General features: G+C 39.3%; 1 protein-coding gene across 1 annotated transcript; it reads right to left on the reverse strand.

The window, feature by feature from the left end:
* Nucleotides 1-1,095: 1,095 nt before the first annotated feature.
* LOC102047989 (nephrocan-like) lies at nt 1,096-11,371 on the reverse strand. The gene is made up of 3 exons (XM_027814604.2): nt 11,186-11,371; nt 5,196-6,097; nt 1,096-1,957 (listed from the first exon to the last, which is right to left on the reverse strand). Exons 1-3 carry the CDS (start codon nt 11,369-11,371, stop codon nt 1,510-1,512), a joined length of 1,536 nt encoding a protein of 511 aa, XP_027670405.1. The 3' UTR covers nt 1,096-1,509.
* Between the last annotated feature and the right edge of the window lie 9,865 nt (nt 11,372-21,236).

A 21,236-nucleotide genomic window follows, 5' to 3' on the forward strand; every position in this document is an offset into this window, starting at 1 on the left:
AAAGAATCCGCCAATATTTAAAATTCTGTTTTTCTTGTTCATAAAAACAACTACTTCCCAGACTTGTAATACAGACCAACATTAGCCAGCAAAAACACCGAGAGACAAACCATGAGGAAGGCTTGTGCTGTGCCACCTAAGTCTTAAGCTACCAATATCCGAGTGGCTGGTGATACACTGAAAAGTTAATTTGTGAAGAAAAATGAACTTTGGTCTTTTAGTCCAGTTGTATAGCTTAACGTGTTGGGTGCCTAAGAAACCCAAGCGTCAATTGCATTTGCATAGGCAACATAACCAAATAGCTGCGTTCTGACACCTGACAGAACAGCCTCTGCGAAGGTGAGTGATCACTCGGTTCCTGAATGCCAACAGAAGATAAAGAATAATAGAAACTGTTTGCTTTGAAAAGCAATTTGCTGGTGTTACTCCTCAGTTATCAGCTGAGATTATGAACTGCCAGGAAACCCCTTAGATTACTGTTTGTAGATCACTGGGTTTAGTGGTCTCAGTAATGCAATTTTGTTTAGTTTTCAGGCACTTTGGGAACTGCTTGATAAAATTTGTACATACATCAGAGTTGATGTATATACCATAAAGTCCTTTTTTTTTTTGCGTGCAGAGGTCTGGAAGGTTCCTGCCAGTGAAGGGAGGCATTTGCAGTGTGCACTCCCATGGGAAGTACACCTAATCCAAAAGTATACACACAGCATCTTGAGGTATATTGTAGTCAATTAGCTATTCAGCTCTTCCAATAGACTCTTCCAAAGACTTCATCTCACTTGATCTTATCCAAATATTTGTCAGAGGCATAGATCTATTTCCTGAGAATCTCCCTTCTCTTTACAACAACAGAATCGGCTCAAGTTGCCCCCGATGTTTTCATTCCTCACTGTTATTTAACTTTGAAACTAGTATTAAATCTCATTAACCATGACACTGATTCTTCTGTTTGTTGCATTTGCTGTGACGAAGATGAGTCTTCTGTGTTTTGCCTGGAGCAAATGTCTAGGCAAATATTTCAGGAAAACTGAAATTCAGTTCTCAAAAGCAAGAATTTCCGAGCAATCCTGAGAAATTGCCCACATCAGTGTAACTCTCCATCTCAAACTCCAGAACTGTAAGTTTAAATGTGTTGAATGCCAGACTCCTAGTAATAGTGTCTTGCAGTATTGCAAGATTTTATTTATGGGGTTTTTTAATGCGATTATAAGAATGTTCTACTATAAAAAGGTCCATACAGAGTTACAGACTGCTTTTCTAAGAGGTAGTATTTGTATTCTCACATCCCTCAAACTACATAATGCTAATGGCATTTTTAAAAAACTATTTTTTTTACGGTTTTCAGTTTACAATGGTATCCTTACTATAGCCCTTCTGTTACCAGCTATTACCTCGTATAGTACAAATTAACAAGGAAAAGCTAATACCAGACCAGCAGGCTGGTTGTCAGTAGAGATGCTGGTGATAGTGGGCAGCAATGTTAAGGTTCCCCACAGATTAACCATGGGGTTAATCTAGTTCATAATCATAGTAATCATCATCTGTGTTTACTGCAACACTGGAGGCCTCATTGGGTTTCATTTTCTTTCTGTCCTCTTTGCCTTGTTCCATGGAAGACAAATTCTCTTCACATTGCTGCAGAATCTTTTTGGAAGACATCCAACTTTCTCCTCGGCTTTCTGCTGGTGCTGCGCACTGCCCTCCCCTGACATCCGTTCCTTTGGCCACCAGTGCTCTTCTCGTTCTGAGAAGGTCACAGGTGCAGTTCCAAGGGTTTCCATCTAAATACAGATGACGAAGACGAGGTAAATACTCTAAGACTTTGCGATCCAAGGCAGATATCTTGTTATTCCGTAAATTTAAAACTTGAAGCTGTTTCAAGTCCTTCAGCTCTTGTTCTCCAACATCCTCTATGTCATTTCCCTTTAGATCCAATCTAGCAAGGGTATCTGGAAGTCTGAATAAAAATAAAAATACACACAAGGTGTTATGTTCATCATCTTGATTCAGTTTGTGTAAGTGGTATTTGATGGCAAGTATTTGCCCAGGCACTTCTGACATATTAAAATAAAACTAGCACTTACAAAAAAATGCAATCTTCTGCAAAAAAGATGTGGTTCTGAAGTGTCCATGTATTTTTTTTTTTTTAAATTATAGGAATACTGTCTATGCACCCTTAAAACTGTTTTCCCAAATAATTACAGTTCTGACACGTACTGTGTTTGTGCGACTGAACTAAACAGCAGTCCGACTGTATTGTACTATGAAGAAAGTTATATGTTCAATTGAGTGTCAAGCTTAAAAATGCATTTTGTACTCTCCAGTGCCATAAGTATGCCAATGACCAAATTACAGCACCATGAAAGATCAAAAGTTTAGAAAAGCGTGGAAACACTGCTCCTTCAAGTACTTCTATATGTGATTTGTTTAAAAAGGTTTTTCAGTTCATAAAAAACTAGAATTTTTCTTCCGTTTTGTTTTCCTGCTCCCATCAGATTCAAACATTAATCATCACAGAAGTAGTCTGTCTGGTCATACCCTGTTTAAGAATAAGCAGCAGGGAAAATAGAAGTGCTTTTTGATCATCTTTTTAAATAGTACTATAGAGAATTAGAACTGGTTACATTTAAAAGAAAAAAAAAGCTGATAACTTCTGGATATGATATTAGACTGGTCAGTATCGTTCTTATTTTCATTCATCTTACAAATCTGTATGATAAGACAGTTATTTCAAAAGTCTTGCTCATTTATGATCTTCTAATTTCCTCCTGTGATAGTTAGTGACAAGTGCTTAACAGAAAAGCCAGTTAATTGCCATGGAATATTTTTAATAAAATTAATTTGAAAGTACCTTAAAAATCATTTTACTATAGTAGTATGCAAGGTGATGAAATTAAAGAGTTATGGTAAGAGATTTAAAGGAAACTTTTTTACTGAAACTCTCAGGGAAACTATAAATAATACTATCAAGAGCTATTTTTAAAAAAACAGCAGTATGCCACAACTGGTAAAGACTGATGTGATAGTTTATCTCAATGTAATCATATATGATGCCTCTGAAAATTACAAAAACGGTACATTGTGACCCTCACCAGCTTTTTTCATGAAACTGAGTTTGACTTACTAGGCTGAAATGTGGTTGCCATATTTATGTAAATCTTACAACTTAGTGGGACTATTTCAAGAGTAGGGCACTTCTGTATTGTGCTGTATTTCCTGGGGGAGATAAAAAATTCACATTGATATGGAGAGTCACGTCACAAAATCTGATCTTATCAAATGCTTGTGATTGCAATAAGTCTGTTTTGAAACCTAACCATGGGCGATGATTATACTTGCCCAATATGACACTGTAATGTCAGAAGGGTGCTCTGGGGTAAAGCCCTAGTGCCACCAATGTCAAAGGCAGTAGGGTATCACCTGAGATGTTTATCCAGAGTGATTACAGTCTAAAGGCTTGTAAAAGCAAGTCCTTAAACCTGTGAAGAGTCGTACTGTACTAATGTTAGTCTCAGGCTTTATGGCTGTATTTTTTTACTTCAGGCTGTGTTAATCTTGAGAAAATAATGGCACTGGAGTATGTGGTAAGTGATCCTGCTGCTGGCAGAGAAGCCGTGCTCACATGGGAGCTGACCATGGCAGCCATACTGTGCTGCTGCCACTCCAGGGAGTATCATCAGACTCTTCCCTGCAAGATTTTATGGAGTATATAGGCTCTTATTTACAAGTCCTGAAAATACTTGGATTTGTGGATTATTCTCAGAAAAAAGCCCCAAACAAACCCAAAACCAAAAGAGGCTTTCTTTCTCCTCATTCCTGCCAAATAACTGTGGCATGTTAACTATATTTTTTAACCTTTGACACTGGTGGCCGAGTTCTCGGATAACTGTCAGAAATAACACTTCTATTTCTGTATATCCATCTGTACCTGGTGATCATCAGACAATTAGGTACATAAATTTTACACCTTGTCATTTTCCCCCTCTTTTATGTTTAGAGCCTCCCCTTGAAATCTGTATTCATTGTTGAGTTGAAAATAAAAGTCCCCAATATCTCCTTTAAAAGCTGTACTGTTTAAAGGCTAATAGAGAGCACCTTCCTGTTAATTCTCTTGACTGCGAAGGTTGTAAAATAAGATGGATTAGACAATACTAAAGTAACTAGAAAGCATTAAACATTCCTGTCAAGCTAGACTTAAATCAAATATTTATACACCACTAAATCACTTTCTGATTATAAAGCTGCTGCCAAATAGATTCAAATGCTAAAGGACCTGATAGTAAATGAATTGAAATTTTACTGCATTATTTATTTGGGCTAGTTAAACCTGTCCACAAGCCATAAAAATAAAATTTAATAGTGCAGTTGTGTTAAAGAAGTTGATGTTAATGGAATTACTTTGCTATTTTTATGCCGTCTTATTGCACAGCTTTTTGAAATAAAAAAATTGCCACTTTATATCAGACCAGCCTTCATTTGGCTTAATATGCCATCTCTGATAATGGCCAGGACCAACACTCAGATAAATGCAAGAGAACCTGTATGCAGGGCATTAGTGTGCCCATGGGATGTTTCTTCTGTGCTCCTTTGACTGGAATTTTGCTTATAGCCTGAAGCTGGAGAGCTCATATGCATTCCAAATACTTTGTAATGTGTGAATTTAATGAAGTTGGGAATACTAATATCCACTGAAAAAAGCATATTATTTTTGACCAGACTCATTTCCTGAAATCCTAATATTTTAACAATAATAAACTCAGTGTGGGTTGGTAGAAACATCAGCTTTAAAATAGCTGTCTTTCCTTTTTATTGAATGCTCTATTAATTTTGTGTTATGGGGGAAGATAAATCTAAGCAGCAGTATAACTTCTCTGTAATAATTCTGTTATATTCTCCTAGCAGGTTCCTCTTATGCGTGTGCTAATTAAAGAAAGTCTCACTGGCAAGGAGAGATGTGAAATGAGTAGAATCACTGGGAGCCACAGATGTAATGAAAACAACTCTACTTCTATGCTGAGACTGCTAACAAGAGTGCTAATTAGCATCAGTTATGGCAATGGGTTTATGGTATGGATAGACTTCTACCATGACTGGGTCATAATACAGGTGGGGTTTTTTCCCAGTTTGGCCCTCATTCTCATAATGTAAGGAAGGGGAGGTGACACCTGAGAACCAGCTTCTTCAGATTTACTTGCCTCAGCGGAATAGAAATGAGGAGGTTCTGTTCCAGCGCCAGATTTGAAAGCTGCGCACACTGCTGAAGAGCTCCTGCCTCAAACATTCTAACAGCATTGTTGTCAAGAAACAAGTGCTTGAGGTCTTGTAGTCCTTGGAAGTCCTGCGCTGTCACCTTTTGAATCAGGTTATTGCTGCAGTCAAGTTTCTGCAGTCTGCTGGGCAGCCTGAGTGGCATAGCATGGAGCTGGTTCTTGGAGAGCTCCAGTGTTGTTAAATTAGGAAGAAGCTGAGCACCATCTATTGATATTAGCTGATTTTCTGACAGGAAGAACTCAGACAGATTTTCTAGGTGTTTCATGTCTCGAAGTCTTATTGTTTTAAGTTGGTTTTTCTCTAATTTTAGTGACAGCAGGGATTTAGGTAGGTCAAGAGGCACTTTTGTCAGAAAGTTGCCCCTTAAACTGAGAAACTGTAGATTTTGGAAAGATGCAAAGAAGTTGGTTGGAAACGAGTTCAGTTTATTATCAGCCATGCTCAGATACTTCAGCCTAGGAAGCTTAAATTGTGCAGACACAGATTCCATGTTGTTACCATCAAGAATCAGACTTTGTAAATTGCAAAGGGAGGAAAATGCACTCGGAGGCAGAGTCACAATCAAGTTGTTCCGAATATCAAGCACCCTTAGTTTCATTAAACCTTCAAAATCAGATGCATGCAGAGTGTTGATGGAGTTATCAGCGAGTTTTAAAATTTCAAGGCCAGATGGGAGGAAGGTGGGTATTTGCTTTAGCTGGTTTTTGTAGAGTTCCAGGGACTTCAACATGCTCAGAGTTTTGAAAGTGTTGTTTTCTATTGATTCTGTGCCACTGCATGACAGGACCAGTTCTTCGAGGGCTGACATTCTCCTGAAGTCAGTAATCTTAAAGAGAAAAAAAAAAAATCATATGATAGTACACCATCTATTTATGGATCTCCTCACTGGTTACTACTCCTGGATGCTAGTACGTATTGAAAAACTGTATGTTTAGAATTAGAAACTAAGGGAAATGGTAACAATAGAGGTGTTACTATAGGTACCTGTGAGTTGCCAGTATTCACTTTTCTAGAATTTTGTTGTTTAAGTCCATACTGTGTCTGGTTTTGAGCAAACACATGTTTGAAGAAGGAATATTCCTTTTATTTCTGCCTGGTGGATAGCCTATATAAAATGGAGAGCTAATATCACCAGTGGCAGAAATCTTTGCAGAGAGTATATGGTTGTTAACGTTCACTGCACTCAATGGAGCTTTCTGGAGCAGTTTTGAGTTCACCATACAGTCATTTCCATATATCAGCAGTATTGTCACTGTAGCGTATATTCCCCAGAGGAAGTACACACGGATATCATCACCTCTCCCTACTATAAAGTTTTGGCAGGAAACTAAAATCCAATGCTTGTATTTCTTCTCTCCGCCCACTATCTCTCCTTTTCTGTAAAGTAAAAACCTCACATATTAAGATGACCAAACCAATAGTGTCAGATCAGCTTGGTCTGAAAATCACTTCTGTGGAACAGATTGCTTTACAGGAACTTAGGTTTTGTTAGTTGGTAATAAAACATGTTTTGCAGTGGTAAATGGAACTTGGATGTTGACTGTGACTATAACATACAGAGGCATACTAATTGCTTAATTATTTTTCTGCTCTGTTGGAACCTGCTTGTTTACAAAGCTTGCCATCTTGTGTCCAAAGTTAAGAAGCAAACTTAATTGAATCTGGCAGATTCCTCCACGCTGAGATATTTGGAAGCATGCAATGAGGGTGAACCCAGGAGTTCTCTGAGCACACCAATTGCTTAAACAGTAGTTTTCTGAAATTATTGGAGATGCTGCCCATTGACCTAGGTGCTTGATTTTTGAAAATTCATCTATAAGGGAATCTGAGAAAGCTTAGAGCAAGATGATCAGGTGTTCTGCATGGGAGAAATTGGAAGGAGTGTCCTCATCCATTTTCCCTTCCTACGTCCAATAAATATCTCACTACAGGGTGGTCTCAGGGGTACCATCTCAGTAAGAGATGTTAAATTAACCCTGTACTCTTCATGCTGTTTCCCCCAGGGCTTAGTAGCTACCAGCACATTTTACTCTCATTGAGAGTAGCTATAAAGCATGTTCTACAGCATAACCCCTCATCAGTCAGGAGTCTACACAAAAGGTGGTACAAGTTCTTTTGCAGCACAGATACTGGGTAGTAATTTTGTTCTGTGATCCTGATTGAATACATTTGGCTGTCATACTTGTGTAGGTGAAATCAGCTTATAAAGGTGATTGTCAAAAGATTCCTTCCAGCTTCATTTATCCAACTCTTGCATAGTTTTAGGTTGTATCTCTGTACCTTAGCTACAAACTCTGCATTTTAACTTCTGTTACAATTACAGCTCACACAGCTGTGAAAGAGTCGTCAGATTTCATTTTGCTTTGGTATCCTTAGTTGTTACTACCTTCTGATTATATTTATTCTGTCTTGTAAAGTAATTTCCAAGCATTGCAAGATTTGATGCAGTTAGTGAGAAAGTATAGGTGTGGAACCTCTACTGATGCAGGTTTCTCCCACAATTACACTTAAGTTCAATGAGGGAATGTACTTCCATAAAAAAGCTTACATTCTCAACAGTAAATAACAAAGTTGTCCATTTTCTATTTTTTTTCTATAAATGCAATTTTGTAACATATACCTCTATTGCTATGTAAAAATTAAAGAATTGCATGTCCAGTTTTGGTCATGATTAGGAGTCTAATCTTGCAAATCTTTATTGTGAGAAGTCCCAAAAGAATGAACTGCATTGCTCAACAGCAGAAAAGCATAGTCGTATGTAAATGACAAAACAGTCTTAATGAAATTGAGACAAATGTGAAACTTAGAATCTTAAAATATCTCAAGCTGGGAGGCATCCATAAAGATCATCAAGTCCAGCTCTGCTAAAGGCGAACAAACCTACCTTCTCCTTCACCTCAACACTGTTCTAAAACATTTGCTTTTGTCTCAGCTCAGATGTTCCTGAGAACCTTCATAAGTTCAACACATTTTCTCTTCTAAGTTCAAGAGCACTATTTCCTGCTTTTCCTCAGTTGATTGCTGTATGTCTCTAAGAGACTTAGTTTTCATTTTATTAAGTGACAGAGAGCTACATGAAGGTCAATGTACAGACATTCATTCTGTAATGGTTAGGCCTCTATTTTCCACCTATTTCGTATGCTTTTCTAGGCTTTGTCACTATGCTGTTTTGAGACTTAAACATTTATCCATGCTGTTACAAACCACCCAGTCTTTTTAATGTGGATCAAGACAGATTTGAAAGCCTATCAGCTCTCTTTTTGCTATGAAGCGACGTTTTATTCTCTAACTGAACTGACTGTAAAGTGATACTAATACAGTTTTTAAAAAGTAGATCTTCTGAAAATTGATCTAAGATACTGATATTTTAATAATATTTTCTTTTGTTATGGCTTTTTTTTCTTTTAGAATTTTTGTTTTGGGTTTTGTTATAAGCAGTTTCTTAAACCAGTCTGTTTAAACCAGTCTGTTTAAACCTGATTGTGGGGGCCAGATAAACAATTTTATTTTAGCAGATAAAATCCCATGTATTAATATAGTTAAAATAAACCAAATCTTAAAGTGAGAGTAAACAGGTTGTAGTTGATCTTCCAATGAAAGAGGCAGAAATTATTGAAAAAATATGCTAAAATGAATCCAGTTTTTTATTAGGAAGTCTCCAGTTTGTAAAAATACCAAAAGCAAAAATCCCAGCTAGTGTTTTCATTGATGATCAACCCTGTCAAATAAAAAGTTGATCTACATAAAAGAGATGTACTTTTTTCTTGGTTTTCCTCAAAACATATTGTACCTAGCATACAAACATATATTTTCTTTTTAATTTCCTTACAATTTTAGTAATAACTAATGCACAATAATATCCAAAAGTAATTGGTGTTCAGTTTGAAGCAATATTTGTTTCTTATTCTGAAGCAGCTGATTGCCAAATGATAGTATATGTGAATGCTTATGTATAAAAGTCTCTTGGAGGTCAGCTGTGGGAAGGCTAGGCTTCCATTCAACTTCTTTTTGAAAATACGTTATTTTCTCTAAGATTAGCTAAATGAAGGAATTTAAAAACCAAAAACCAAAAAACGAAATCCCCTAGAGTTCTTTTAGCGCTTCCAGACATACTTTATCAGCAGAAATCAAAACATTTTTCTACAAGCGCTATGATATGTACCAATGGAATTGCTCAGCTGTGTAAAATTAAGCATATGTATTTATGATGTCAAGACCTCAGAAGCATATCTTGTTGCATGGAAAGAAAAGTGAAAAATATATTCAACAATCTAATGTTAAGGAAACAATCTACATAACTACAGGTAGATAGCATAAAAGTACTTCCTTTCAGTGCAAAGTCAGTAGTAGAAGTAAGGCATACTGATGGCTCAGCTGAATTAATGTATAAAGTAAAAAACTCTCTCCTTAGATGGTTTCACACACCATTTGTTCTGAAAGTCATAAAACATTTATTCTACTACTCCATTCACTTATATCCAACATTTAAATGCTTTATAATACCTGTCTTTTGCTCTAGTCAGAACCTAAGGCCTCTTTATTAGTTAGTAACTGAAGAGTTGTTGACAAGTATGGGCAACTAGCGCTAAGAAAGGAAAAATAGTTCATCTTCCTTATCTTGGAAAGAAAATAATTGTGGTGGGTTTTTTTGTTGTGTTTGGGGTTTTTGTTTTTGTTTTTAACAGAAAATGTATTTCCTAATAAAGAATTAATTTTTAACAGAAAATGTATTTCCTAATAAAGAATTCATCTGACAGATCTTTTGTTTAACTAGAGTACATCAATACAACTAAATCACACCAGTGAACTTTGACTCTTGTAGGTATGGGAGCTAAACCAAAAAACCCAGAGATATTAGTAGCAGCTAAAAGAGAGTTAAACTCTTCAGAGTTGAATTGTAAAATTACTATTTTTCAGTAGGTCACAGGTATCCTAGATGGTAGATCCCAGCTCTAAGCTGCCTTCTAGCCTATTTCATTCAACTCTGAGAGCAAAATCAAAGATGCATTTCAGAGCAGTTCAAGTTATATTCTTTGCAAAAGGACAAGCATACTTAAGAGAAAATGTATCTCTTTTGAATCAAGCATTTCTTATTATTTGTAGTAAACTGATATACAGCAAGCATGTACAATACAAGTGGTTGTATTTCCCTTCTGTCTATCTATAGCAGTTGAATTTATTAAATACACATATTTCAGGGTAGGAAACAGAAGCACCATTCAACAGTGCAGTGAAAAATGAGCATAAACTGATCATGCTTTTAATAATGGGATCCAGTGATGTCTCAAGAAACCCAGAATAAACTTTTTTAAAAACACAAATAGCTGGCAGCTTCAGTTAGAAGCTGCTATCATTTACATGGGTTATTAGATAGGCCAAGCATTGCTTTTAGAGACATTTCACACTCTGCCTTAGATTCTGGCTTATTTCCTCTGGCATTTCTAATAGCAGTTGTAACTGACACTTGCAATTCCAGAGGGGGAAAAGAACTGCAATTTCATTCATTAGGGAAATGATTCTAGCTACATAAAACCTTTCCATTTACAAGTATTATATTGTAGCAAAAAGCTTTTAACAAGTTAAAAAATTACTTGGAAGTCAGTGATTATTTGACCACATAAAAAACAAATCAACAAGGCTCCTAGTTGTAAATTACTATTTTTTGAGTTGCATACAAAATATCATTGTGGCAGTGTGGACTAGTGTTCAGAGACTGCAGGATAATGAAAACACTATAGAAATATATTTACATATTAAAAAGTAAGTAAAAGTAAAAGCAGATCTGGCAGCATTTCAACAGTTCTTAGAATGTGGAATAAGATTCTCCCTTCACCTGAAAGCCACCACCCTCTGGGAAGCCCAGCTTTCAGCTAGAGCACACTACAGAAAGTATTTTTACTGGATATTTTCCTACCTGGAGTCGTTTAATTTTGCTGTGACTGATGTAGAGTCTCCTGGTGGTAAAAGGAATCTCTCTGGGGATTTCTGTAGCTCTGTAACATTGCACTGACTGGGCAGGGTCACAGCTGCATCTTCTTGGGCAAGTGGTACTTAGACCACTGTGGAAAGAAAAGAAGACTAAAAGGTAAGATAAATACATCTTCCAAAACAGGAGCTCTGAAATTGTTTTGGCAACAACGTACAGCTTGAATTAAGCACCAAAGTCCTTTTATACCATGAAATCTGATAAAAGGATATTATGAGTGTGTGTTTTATCCCAGAGAAAAAACAGTAAAAACAATACCGTAATTTGCCTGGGTTAAAATGTTGGCAGGCATTACAAAGAGTGAGAAAATTAAACAGTGATAAGGTGCCTTTACATTTGTAGGTATGTGAAATTAGTGTTATTTATTACCTGACATCTAATCTGCAAACATCCATATTATCTCCAGTTTCCTAGTTTTGTTAAATGTGACACCAAAGAATTAGTGGAGAAAAGATAAAGAGCTGTTTTATAGCCAGGCTGTAAAACCTTTGTATCTTCTGTGACCCAGTATTTGAAACAGTAAAACCACAACTACAGCCAACAGTGAAGCTTTTTCACTCTTCTTCTTGAATTATTCAGCCCCTCCAAAAAACCCCCAAACTCAGACAGCTATTATTTTAAAGTTAAAACGTTCTATTCACTTTCTGAGTATCTGTGGTACAGCTGAGTGCTGCTGGTTGGTGCACATTGTTTAAAGAATGAACAGAAGTCTAAGTTGCCTGTGTTTGTGTAATTCCCGTAAATCAAAGTTTAGTTATTCTTGTATTTGAAAATTACAGATGTGAAATGCTTGAAAGCATTTAGTGTAAATCATGTAGTAGGTGATCAGTAACACCTATTTACTCTGTAACAGATGGAGGACCTAAGGTTCTCTTCAGAGTTTTCTTTCTACTTATTAGTGCTTCTCTTGGCTTCTGATTATTTTGGGAACTTCCTGTATGTTGTTTTTTCCTTTGTACTCAGTAAATTACAATGTACAAAGTACTTCTGGAACCTTTGTATCTTATCATACTTATCTGCTTTGCACTGTTACCTGCTTCTTTCAATCCTCTCTGTCATATCTTCAGTGGTAGCTAATCCTATTCCTTGAATGCAGAACTAGGCCAGTTATTTTTCCAAGCAGAAGATGATGCCAAATCGATTTGACAAATGGGTAACTGAACTGGGGACAGTCCTTGATGGGACTGCCTAATGGATGCAGCTGGTTTACACTGGACAATTGCCATATTGCCTCCTGGAGATGCTTCTGTCTCCTTAATCCCCTACACTGTGAGTAAAGAACTGCAACTCAGCATCTGCTAAACCAAACAGCAAGAGCAGAAACCGTTCCCTAAAGCAGCCTGTCAAATTGGCATGTTCAACAAGCTATGCAGAAAAATCCTGCCTGACATATGCCATCATGATCAATTGAGCAAAAATGAGCGGGTAAGCAGGATTAGCAATGGTGCTTTAAAACAAATATTTTAACATACCTTGATCTAGTGTTTGGTACCTGGTTTGTGTCCAGAGTAGAGAGTCAAAGTACCCAGACAAAAGTGTAAACCTGTCTGCACACTGACAGCTACCTGTGGTATATTTCAGCACACCCTGGAACAGTCTTTGATCCATTCTTTCCACTGAGTTTAAATGTCACTAAGATAATACTGCTCAGGACCTTATATAGAAATCTGTGTTCCTCAGAAATGTCATCAAAAAGCAACTGCTTTTTGTTCAAGGAGGGTCAAAAGAAATGCAGAGCAAACCCTACAGTTTTAAGTTTAGAGCTCTAGAGTACTGCAGAGTCAGTATGAGAATCCCTTTAAGTAAGAGCCGTATCTTGCATCCTTCCCTATTTTGTACATTACAAGTCACTCAGCCGATGTTAGAATTCACAGCTGTAGTTACAAGGTAATGCCACAGCAAGGTGCAATATTCTTGGCTCTTTCCATTTTTGAGCAATACTTATATCCTTGGTCTTTTCAAACTAATGAAGGGAAACTTACTGGATTAATAGTTCATTTATGGGATATTAACAACGACTTAACCAAGATGACAGTATGTATCCATTGACTTCTGATACATGTCTGCTTTCAGCAGCTAGGTATTTTCAAGTGATAGCTATGAAAGACGATCTGTTAAAACCTATTCTGTACAAATTCTGACATGTCTGATGCCTTTGCTTTTGCACAAAACTATGACCTGTAGGTTTTTTATTGATTCTAGGAGACCTGGTGGAAGTGGAACTGATGAAGAGTCGCAGGACTGTATGTGCATAAACCTAGTGGGAAGATGTGAGCACAAAGAAAAAAAGGCTGAATAAACATTCCAGGATCTCTGTTTTGGAAGGAGCACGGCTGCCTATGAGTTGCATAGCTTCACAGGGGGATGTTAAGAATGGCAATCACTGGTGGCCATTTCCTGCCAGCACTTTTTATGCAAACCCTCCATGCCTTTCAATAGGGATTCCTGTGCGGGACTAACGGCATGACATTCCCCTCCATCATTTCTCTGTCAGAAAGAATGAATGATAGTACCTGTAACTTGCCCACACAAGAAGTCCCAGGGACAACATAAGGACATGGACCAGTTAGAGAGTCCAGAGGAGGGCCACAGATGTGATCAGAGGGCTGGAGTAACTCCCCTATGAGAAAGACTGAGAGAGCTGGGGTTGTTCAGCCTGGAGAAGAGAAGGCTCTGGGAAGACCTTACAGCAGCCTCCCAGTACCTAAAGGGGGCCTACAAGAAAGCTGGAGAGAGACTTTTTACAAAAGCAGGTAGTGATAGGACAAAGGGGAATGGCTTTAAGCTGAAAGAGGGTAGATTTATATTTGCTATTAGGAAGGAATTCTTCACTGTGAGGGTGGTGAGGCACAGGCACAGGCTGCCCAGAGAAGCTGTGGATGCCCCATCCCTGGAAGTGTTCCAGGCCAGGCTGGATGGGGCTGTGAGCAACCTGGTCTGGTGGAAGGTGCCCCTGCCTATGGCAGGGGGCTTGGAACTAGATGATCTTTAAGGTCCCTTCTAACCCAACCCATGATTCTGTGATTTTACATGGTATGTGCTTTAACCAACGGTAAACACTTAAAATCAAAACCTGCTAAACCCAGAGTCCGTGACAGACTCTTTTGTGTTGTTGGCATTTAATATGGACACAGGTTACAGAGTGTCATGGCAAAGTGGTAAAATATATTCTACAAATTTGCATAAAACATAAGCTTGAGTTAATGGAAGTTAGAAGGTCTTTCAAGGTTGCTGGTTTTATTTCAGATCTGAAGAAGGGCTCAAAAATGGCTGTAAAGTTTGGTTTGGGTTTTTTTTCCCAAATATATCAGTTAGTATAATAAAAATATCATATTTTTGTACAAGTCATGCCTCACACAAGATTTCAGCATCTACAGTACTGGTTATTTCTTCACCAAAGTCTGAGGATTGAGAAAAGCACAAGTATGTATGTCAAGACATAATTTTTTAACCTAAGATGACATTTAGAAAACCACATAAAAGTAAGGTGACATTAAAATTAGAAGAATGAATGTGCAAAACTCTAGTTATGGAGTGTTTAGAAATGTCTGAGTCAAGACAGCCCATCAAATGTGAAGGTGGATCCCTTGCAACGTACATGAGGGCACAGACCACAAAAGGGAAGATGCAGTCTTATCACAAAGGACATAGAGAAACTGAGTTCTTATAGTCAGGGTGTCCCTTGTCTATGAAAATGAGAAATTGCAGGAAGGGATCAGCTTAGGGTCTGCAGAGGGCATGGGTAGGAACTTGGTCCCTGAGGGATGTCACAAGCACAAGCAGTTTGGCAACTAGGAGTTGCTAAGTGATGGCGTATGCTCTAAAGAATCCTTGGCATATTTAGCTGCCATATGCTATCAAGTGCCTGCCACTGACTAAGTGTGAATTCAAAATTATTTTTGCTGGAGGTTTTCAACTTGGATTTGGACTGTTTTTTTATAGGGACAACAAATGGCATTTGTCTGCTGCAAAGGTTACCTCCAATCAAGCACTCCTCTCCAGAACGGATTGGTCTGCTGAGGGAAACAATAATGATACTGTCTTTAAAAACATTATGCTTCCCTTAATCATCTTGAAATAATCTGAACTGCTTTACAGAAATGTTTCTTAAACAAAGAGCCTCAGAGTATTACACTGAATGAAGAATGTCAACGTAGATGCATTCTAGGCAAAGTAATAATACCTAATTAATATAAAGATTATAAATTTATCAAAAGTGATGTTTTGGTTTATTCATACAAAATAAGACTGCAGGTAGAGTTTCACAAAAACAGTTAAGAGACCTGTCTGAAAAGGATGTCTCAATCTTCTTCATAAGCCAAGAATTTTGTGGAAATATTTTTCATCTGCTTTCATAGTATGTGGAGAATGTGTTTTCTAACTCCAGGCAAGGTCATCTTCGTACAATGGAAACAGCTGCTGGATGACTTAAAGCAGACTTTTCCTCCACACAATAAGGTAGGTTTCCTTTTCTTCCTCCATGCTGGCTACACAGAGGAGATGAAAGTGATAACCCTTTATGAATTTCTCACATTTTGCCTGTCCTTGGCATGTTTGCATTCCAGAAGAACTAGCACAGTGAAATCTGTTGAAAGGAATGAAACTTTCTGAAACAAAAATTCACATAGCAAGGAATTTTAGTCATTGCCAGTTTTATGATAGTGCTGTGAGGGGTGCTAGGCAAGATCAGATACATCTTGGGCAGGCACTCCACAAACAACAAATAAGCAGCACCCACGTGAAGCAGGTCAGTTTAAATATTTACATACACATATGCCACTAGTGCTGCTATAATTGCCTTTTGAAGTATTGTTGCTAACGGCATCCACTTGATGGAGAATTGTTCTTCATTAATAACTGAGCCACACAGAGCAGTGCCCATGAAATCACAGATTATGATATGGTATAATGACAGTTTTCCTAGTAATGATATTCCAAATTAGTCCCAAAAGGAACAAAGAGGGCAGATATGATGGCTGAATCCATTCTCAACCTAGAACTTAAACATACAGGCCTTTTGTATATGAACATTTACGTAAGATCTGTAATTGACCTATGTGAGACTGCGCCTCGTGCACCACCACCTAAAAGTTAAGTGGCAGGGATGGATCATCCAATCAATAGTGGAACCATGACAATTCTGTTTCCAGGGCTTTTTACACACAAAAGTGTTTCAGGTCAGTGGTTAACAACTGTGACCTGTAAGGGAAGCAATCTAGTTCTGGCCCTTCCATTTCCTGTGTCTTTAGCCTTTAGGAGCAGCCTGCTAGTGACTGCACATCCAACGGAACCAGAATGGAGCTTAAATTGCACAAATTGTCTACTCTTCAAATGGCGAGGCACAGTTTCAACAAGTTTAGGACTCTGAAACAGCAGTTTTCTAAATCATACCCACTGTGTGCACAAAAAGAGGGTTTCATTCTTCCACGCTATGAAAGCTGAACGTTTTTGGAATGTGTTTTATTCATTTTAAAAAATTCAACAAAAATCCAAAACGTAAAGTTAAGCATAAGTGTACACATACAAAGTATGAGAATAAGACCACAATAAACACTGTAAAAAAGAAAAGCTTGCCTGAAGAAGTCAGGAATTCAGGAAGTTGTCTTGTGTAAGAAGAAACCAATAAGGAGTGAACGTCCCTTAAAACAGTAGTGAGTGAATTGTTGGACTTACTGCATGGACTGTAAAATGGAGCTAACTATGAACTCTCTAGGACTTCAAGGCAGGAGTCCCCTACTGTAAAAAACTAAAAAGTCTCAGTTTTGTTAGCAGAAATTTTCTGTAATGACAACTGAAAATATATGTTCCTTTAAGTATCAGCGCAGATGGATATCTTCCTCTAACTTGCTTCAGAAAGGCACATTCTATTATAGCTCCTTTTTCAGAACATGAAAATCTTGTTTTATCATCTCAGTTTTCTCCCATAATTTGATACAGCAAGATACTCTTTTTTGTTTTCCTCTTTTGCCCTTTGGTGTCCCCACTTGTGACTGTACAACCACCCATGCAATCAAACCACTCAAGATGCTTCAGCGCTAACTACACAGAAGATGGCCTTGACATGTGCACACACTGCAGCCTGGCATGCACAGCTGGGCAGCTGCAATTACAGAAGTTTCCAGGTGAACTGACACTCGTGCAAACACATGTGTTTATATTGTAAATTCTTTCTGCATAGGCTAGGTTTGTATAGTATCTCATACAACACTTTCCCAGTCTTGGCATGGACACTAGATGCCAAATATACAGCAATGGAGATGTCGATCAAAGTTTTTGAGTTTTTTTCTTTTGATTTAGGTATTACTTTGCTTTGTTTTGTATGAAAATGTGTCCTCCTCATGTTTAAGGTAATCCACTCTTTAAGCACAAAATAAGTTTTCAGATAATTTATCAGGTACTCCAGTAATCAGTTCAAGTATGTAGGTTTAAATTTATGAAGTATTGTTTGTACTCAAATGTACTTAATAGCAGCACAACACACCTCACATTCTCTATACCTTGTCTAAAAGAACTGAAGTTATGTGCATAAATTATATGTGAAGAAATTAGCTGGTGATTAGCTACCACATCAGCTCTACCACACCATAGATAAGGTCAGATGAGCAGATCAGGAAACTTTCAGTGACGTACCTTTAACATTAAAATTATTCAGCGAATTTACATTCTTTTTGATATATAACTTGCTGCAACTATTTGATTGTTATAAATGTCTCCTGGCTGTAGAAGTGATTCTTAGTGCTAGACCAGTTGACTCAAACTACTGCTGTTCTTTAAATGTTAATTATTTTGTTGATGTTATCAGGGTAGAATATACTACAGTTTACTTTAAATCGATTTTATCTAATTGAAGGGCAAAACTACTAACCTTTCTTAGGTTCAATTCCATAATTACTGCACAGCTTGCTTACAGAACAGAGTTACAGTGGTCTGTGGACTTTTGGCAGGCATTTCAAGGGTAACTGGAATTGATCAGAATTTTCTAGGGGATTTACAAGTATGCTTTTGAGATAATTAAATTATTCATGTGTTTACCCTTATATTAGTGATATCTGCTTTTAATTTCAACCCCCCTTTTACACAGTGTTTGTGCTGAGGGATAAATAGTACCTAATGATAACTACATTTACTAAGATACAGTGTCAGAACTGCAGACTTTCTTAATATATAGCATTCCTTCTTTTATCCATAGCCTAGCAAGTATTAGACTGATATTACACTGCAGGTAGGCTTCTAAAAGAATTGTATTTAAGAAGCTAATCTTTGAGTGGAATAAGCAGAGACAAAACCTTGTTTGACTTGTGAAACGTAAGGGAATGCAAAACAAAAGTAGCACTGATAAGAGATGAAAGAATTAAAACTAATGACCACAAAACTCCAATACCACAGTAGATAAAGACAATTTAAGACAGAGCTGGACCAACCCCTAAGCTAAAGGAAAAGGACACTAAAAACCTGATAATATGTGATTCCTTAAAAAGAAGCAGTCATACTTCAATTACATTAAGTATAAGGGTTTTAAAGGCAGTATTTGCTATAGATACGTTAGGTAGTAACTATGGGAAACTTCCTTCTCAAGATAAGCAGGCACTACTGTCCAAATACATGCTAGAGGTATATTAGCAGAAAATTCTAATGTTTGGCTAAGTGATAGATTACTGTTCCTTTTAAAAAAAGGGCAATGAATGTAATGTAATTCCGTAGGTAGCTCTCCATTGTGATATCTACCAGAATCAAAGCCAAAGCTAACATAAAAACTGATAGTCCTGAAACAATTTTATTGTGTGGCTGAACTAATTTAAACAATAATAATAGTTTAGCTTTTGATACAGCAAATACTTTGATTTTCTGTCAGACCCTGTTGTGTAAAAAAGACAGTCAACACGAATGTGGAGAATGAACATTAGAATGAAGGTCAAACAAATGCTGGTCTCACTCAGAAGCACTTGGGTGACTTTAGACACTTAAACCCTTTGCTCAGCTACTATTCTGAATACACCAATTTACTAAGCCAGATTTTTTTCTGTAGCTATATCCAAAGGTGTTTGTAGATTTTGTTTCCATCATAGATGGGCTTAACAGTAAGAGAACCTGTTAGGTGCCCAGTTCATTACTACCTACTTCCAATTACAGTGCAATTTGAAGGGCAAAAGAGCAGGTTTGTAATAACAATCGGTAGGCTTCTTGTTAAGCCTATGATAGCAGAACCAAGAGGAAACATGGCATCTACTGTTAGTGGTGAAGTTTGCTTTTATCCAGCTCTTCTGAAAGCAGAGTTGATGGAAGTACAGTTCTTTCCTGCTTTGACATACCTCTTCACATTCCAGGTGAGCGGTCTAACCATTGAGCTGTAAAATGGTATCTTTCTGTCCCTCTGTGTCCCAATCAATTATTTATGCAGAGTGGAGCAAGGGAAGAAACACACCCCAGGATGCCCTACAGGCCAAGGGCAGGGCGTGCAGGGGTCCTGGTAGCTTACCATTTTCTTGGTCTCCACTCCTCTGCTGACTGGAGGGCCTCTGTGCCTCCCTTCTTGTTGTGCTGGCAGGGTAGTTTGTGGGGCCACATTGTAGGCAGGATTAGGGTCCTGATCTGTGTTAAAATTATCTTTTTCCTCTTTTGAGGTGGGATTACAACTTTGATGCAATGAAGTCAAGCTGTGCTAGATCTCCACAAGACCTGCTAATTAAACTTGCACTGAAATCAACATCAGAATCAATTGCAGCACCCTGGAGAAAGCACCTGTGTAGAGATAGCTCATTCCCTGAAATTTATTGCATTTTCAGAACCAGGATGAGCTAAAAAAAAATATGCAAATATCTTTTACATGGGTATAAACTGCATTCATCAGTGCTTCTAGAGATACAAAGGTGCCTGGGGCGCTCCTTTTCATACACGACTTGCAAGTCGTGCACGAGCAATGAACGTGTAACTGCAAATCCCGCTGTGTGGTTTGCACCTGCGCATGTTTGTGCACACAGCAGCAAAGGCTTCTCTTTCCTCTCCTGCTCACGCAGGAGGGGGGAAACACGTACACTACTTAAGTAATATACCCAGCTATTGATACTGCAGCCTCTTGAACCTGAAATACGGAGCTTTCCTGGGAGATACGGACGACCCGGGGCCGGGGCCTGTGAGGGGCGAGCTGTACGGCAGCTGCCAGGCCCAAGCGCCTCCTTCGGGTACCCGGTCACCGACCCGGGCTGGCTCCGGCGGGGACCCCTCAGAGCCAGCAGCCAGCTTCCCCAGGGCGGCCGGCGCGCCGCAGCGCCAAGGCTGAGGTGGAGAAAAGGTTGAGAAACGCCTAACGCCCCGCGGAACGTCCCTCGTAGGGGAACTCTGGTCAGGTCGCGCCAGGCGCCGCGGGCATTTCTGAGGGGCTTTTTTGGAGAGGGCAGGGCGGGAGGAGCCGTCACCGGCAGCCAGAGGGGAAGAGGCGGGTCGCACGCCTCGGCCCTGCCTGCGGAGGCCAAGCGGTGGCCTCACCGGCCGGCGACAACGCTCCCTGGACACGCACCCGTGGCGGCTCCGTGAGGCACGGCGGGAGGGACGGCGCCGAGCGCCGCGGGAGGGCGGGGCCTCTCGCACCCCCTCACGGCCCGGCCCGGCGCACAGCGCCCCCTGGCGGGGCAGGCCGTGAAGCGCGGCGGCCGCGATCGGGAGTTCGGGGCTCGGCCGCTGCTGCCTGGCGCCGCTTGGACTTGTGGCAGGCAGCACGAGCCGCGCGCCGCTGGCCGCCGGGCGACAGCGCGCCGCCTCCGAAGCCGCCTGTCAGCGCTGCCGCGCATGCGCGCCGGGCACACTGCTCTTGCTTCCCTGCGTGGCTGCCCCGGTGGAGCGGCGCTGGGCTCGCCGCTGCCGTTGCTGCCGCCGCTGCCGCCGCTGCCGCCGCTGCCTTGTCCTGCGGGGCGGGAGGGAGCCGCGCAGGGAGCGGGCCGCGGCTGAGGCGGGGCGGAGGCTGAGGCGGGGGGCGCCAGCCGTG

The sequence above is a fragment of the Falco cherrug genome, chromosome 6 (genome assembly GCF_023634085.1).
Source record: "Falco cherrug isolate bFalChe1 chromosome 6, bFalChe1.pri, whole genome shotgun sequence".
Lineage (NCBI taxonomy): Eukaryota > Metazoa > Chordata > Aves > Falconiformes > Falconidae > Falco > Falco cherrug.

Coding starts and splice junctions, on each gene's coding strand:
- LOC102047989 (XM_027814604.2), bottom strand. CDS start 11,371: ATGTATTTATCTTACCTTTTAGTCTTCTTTTCTTTCCACAGTGGTCTA. Junction 6,098..11,185: donor GCAAAATTAAACGACTCCAG/GTAGGAAAATAT, acceptor TTTCTCTTTAAG/ATTACTGACTTCAGGAGAAT. Junction 1,958..5,195: donor CTCATTTCTATTCCGCTGAG/GCAAGTAAATCT, acceptor ATTTTTATTCAG/ACTTCCAGATACCCTTGCTA.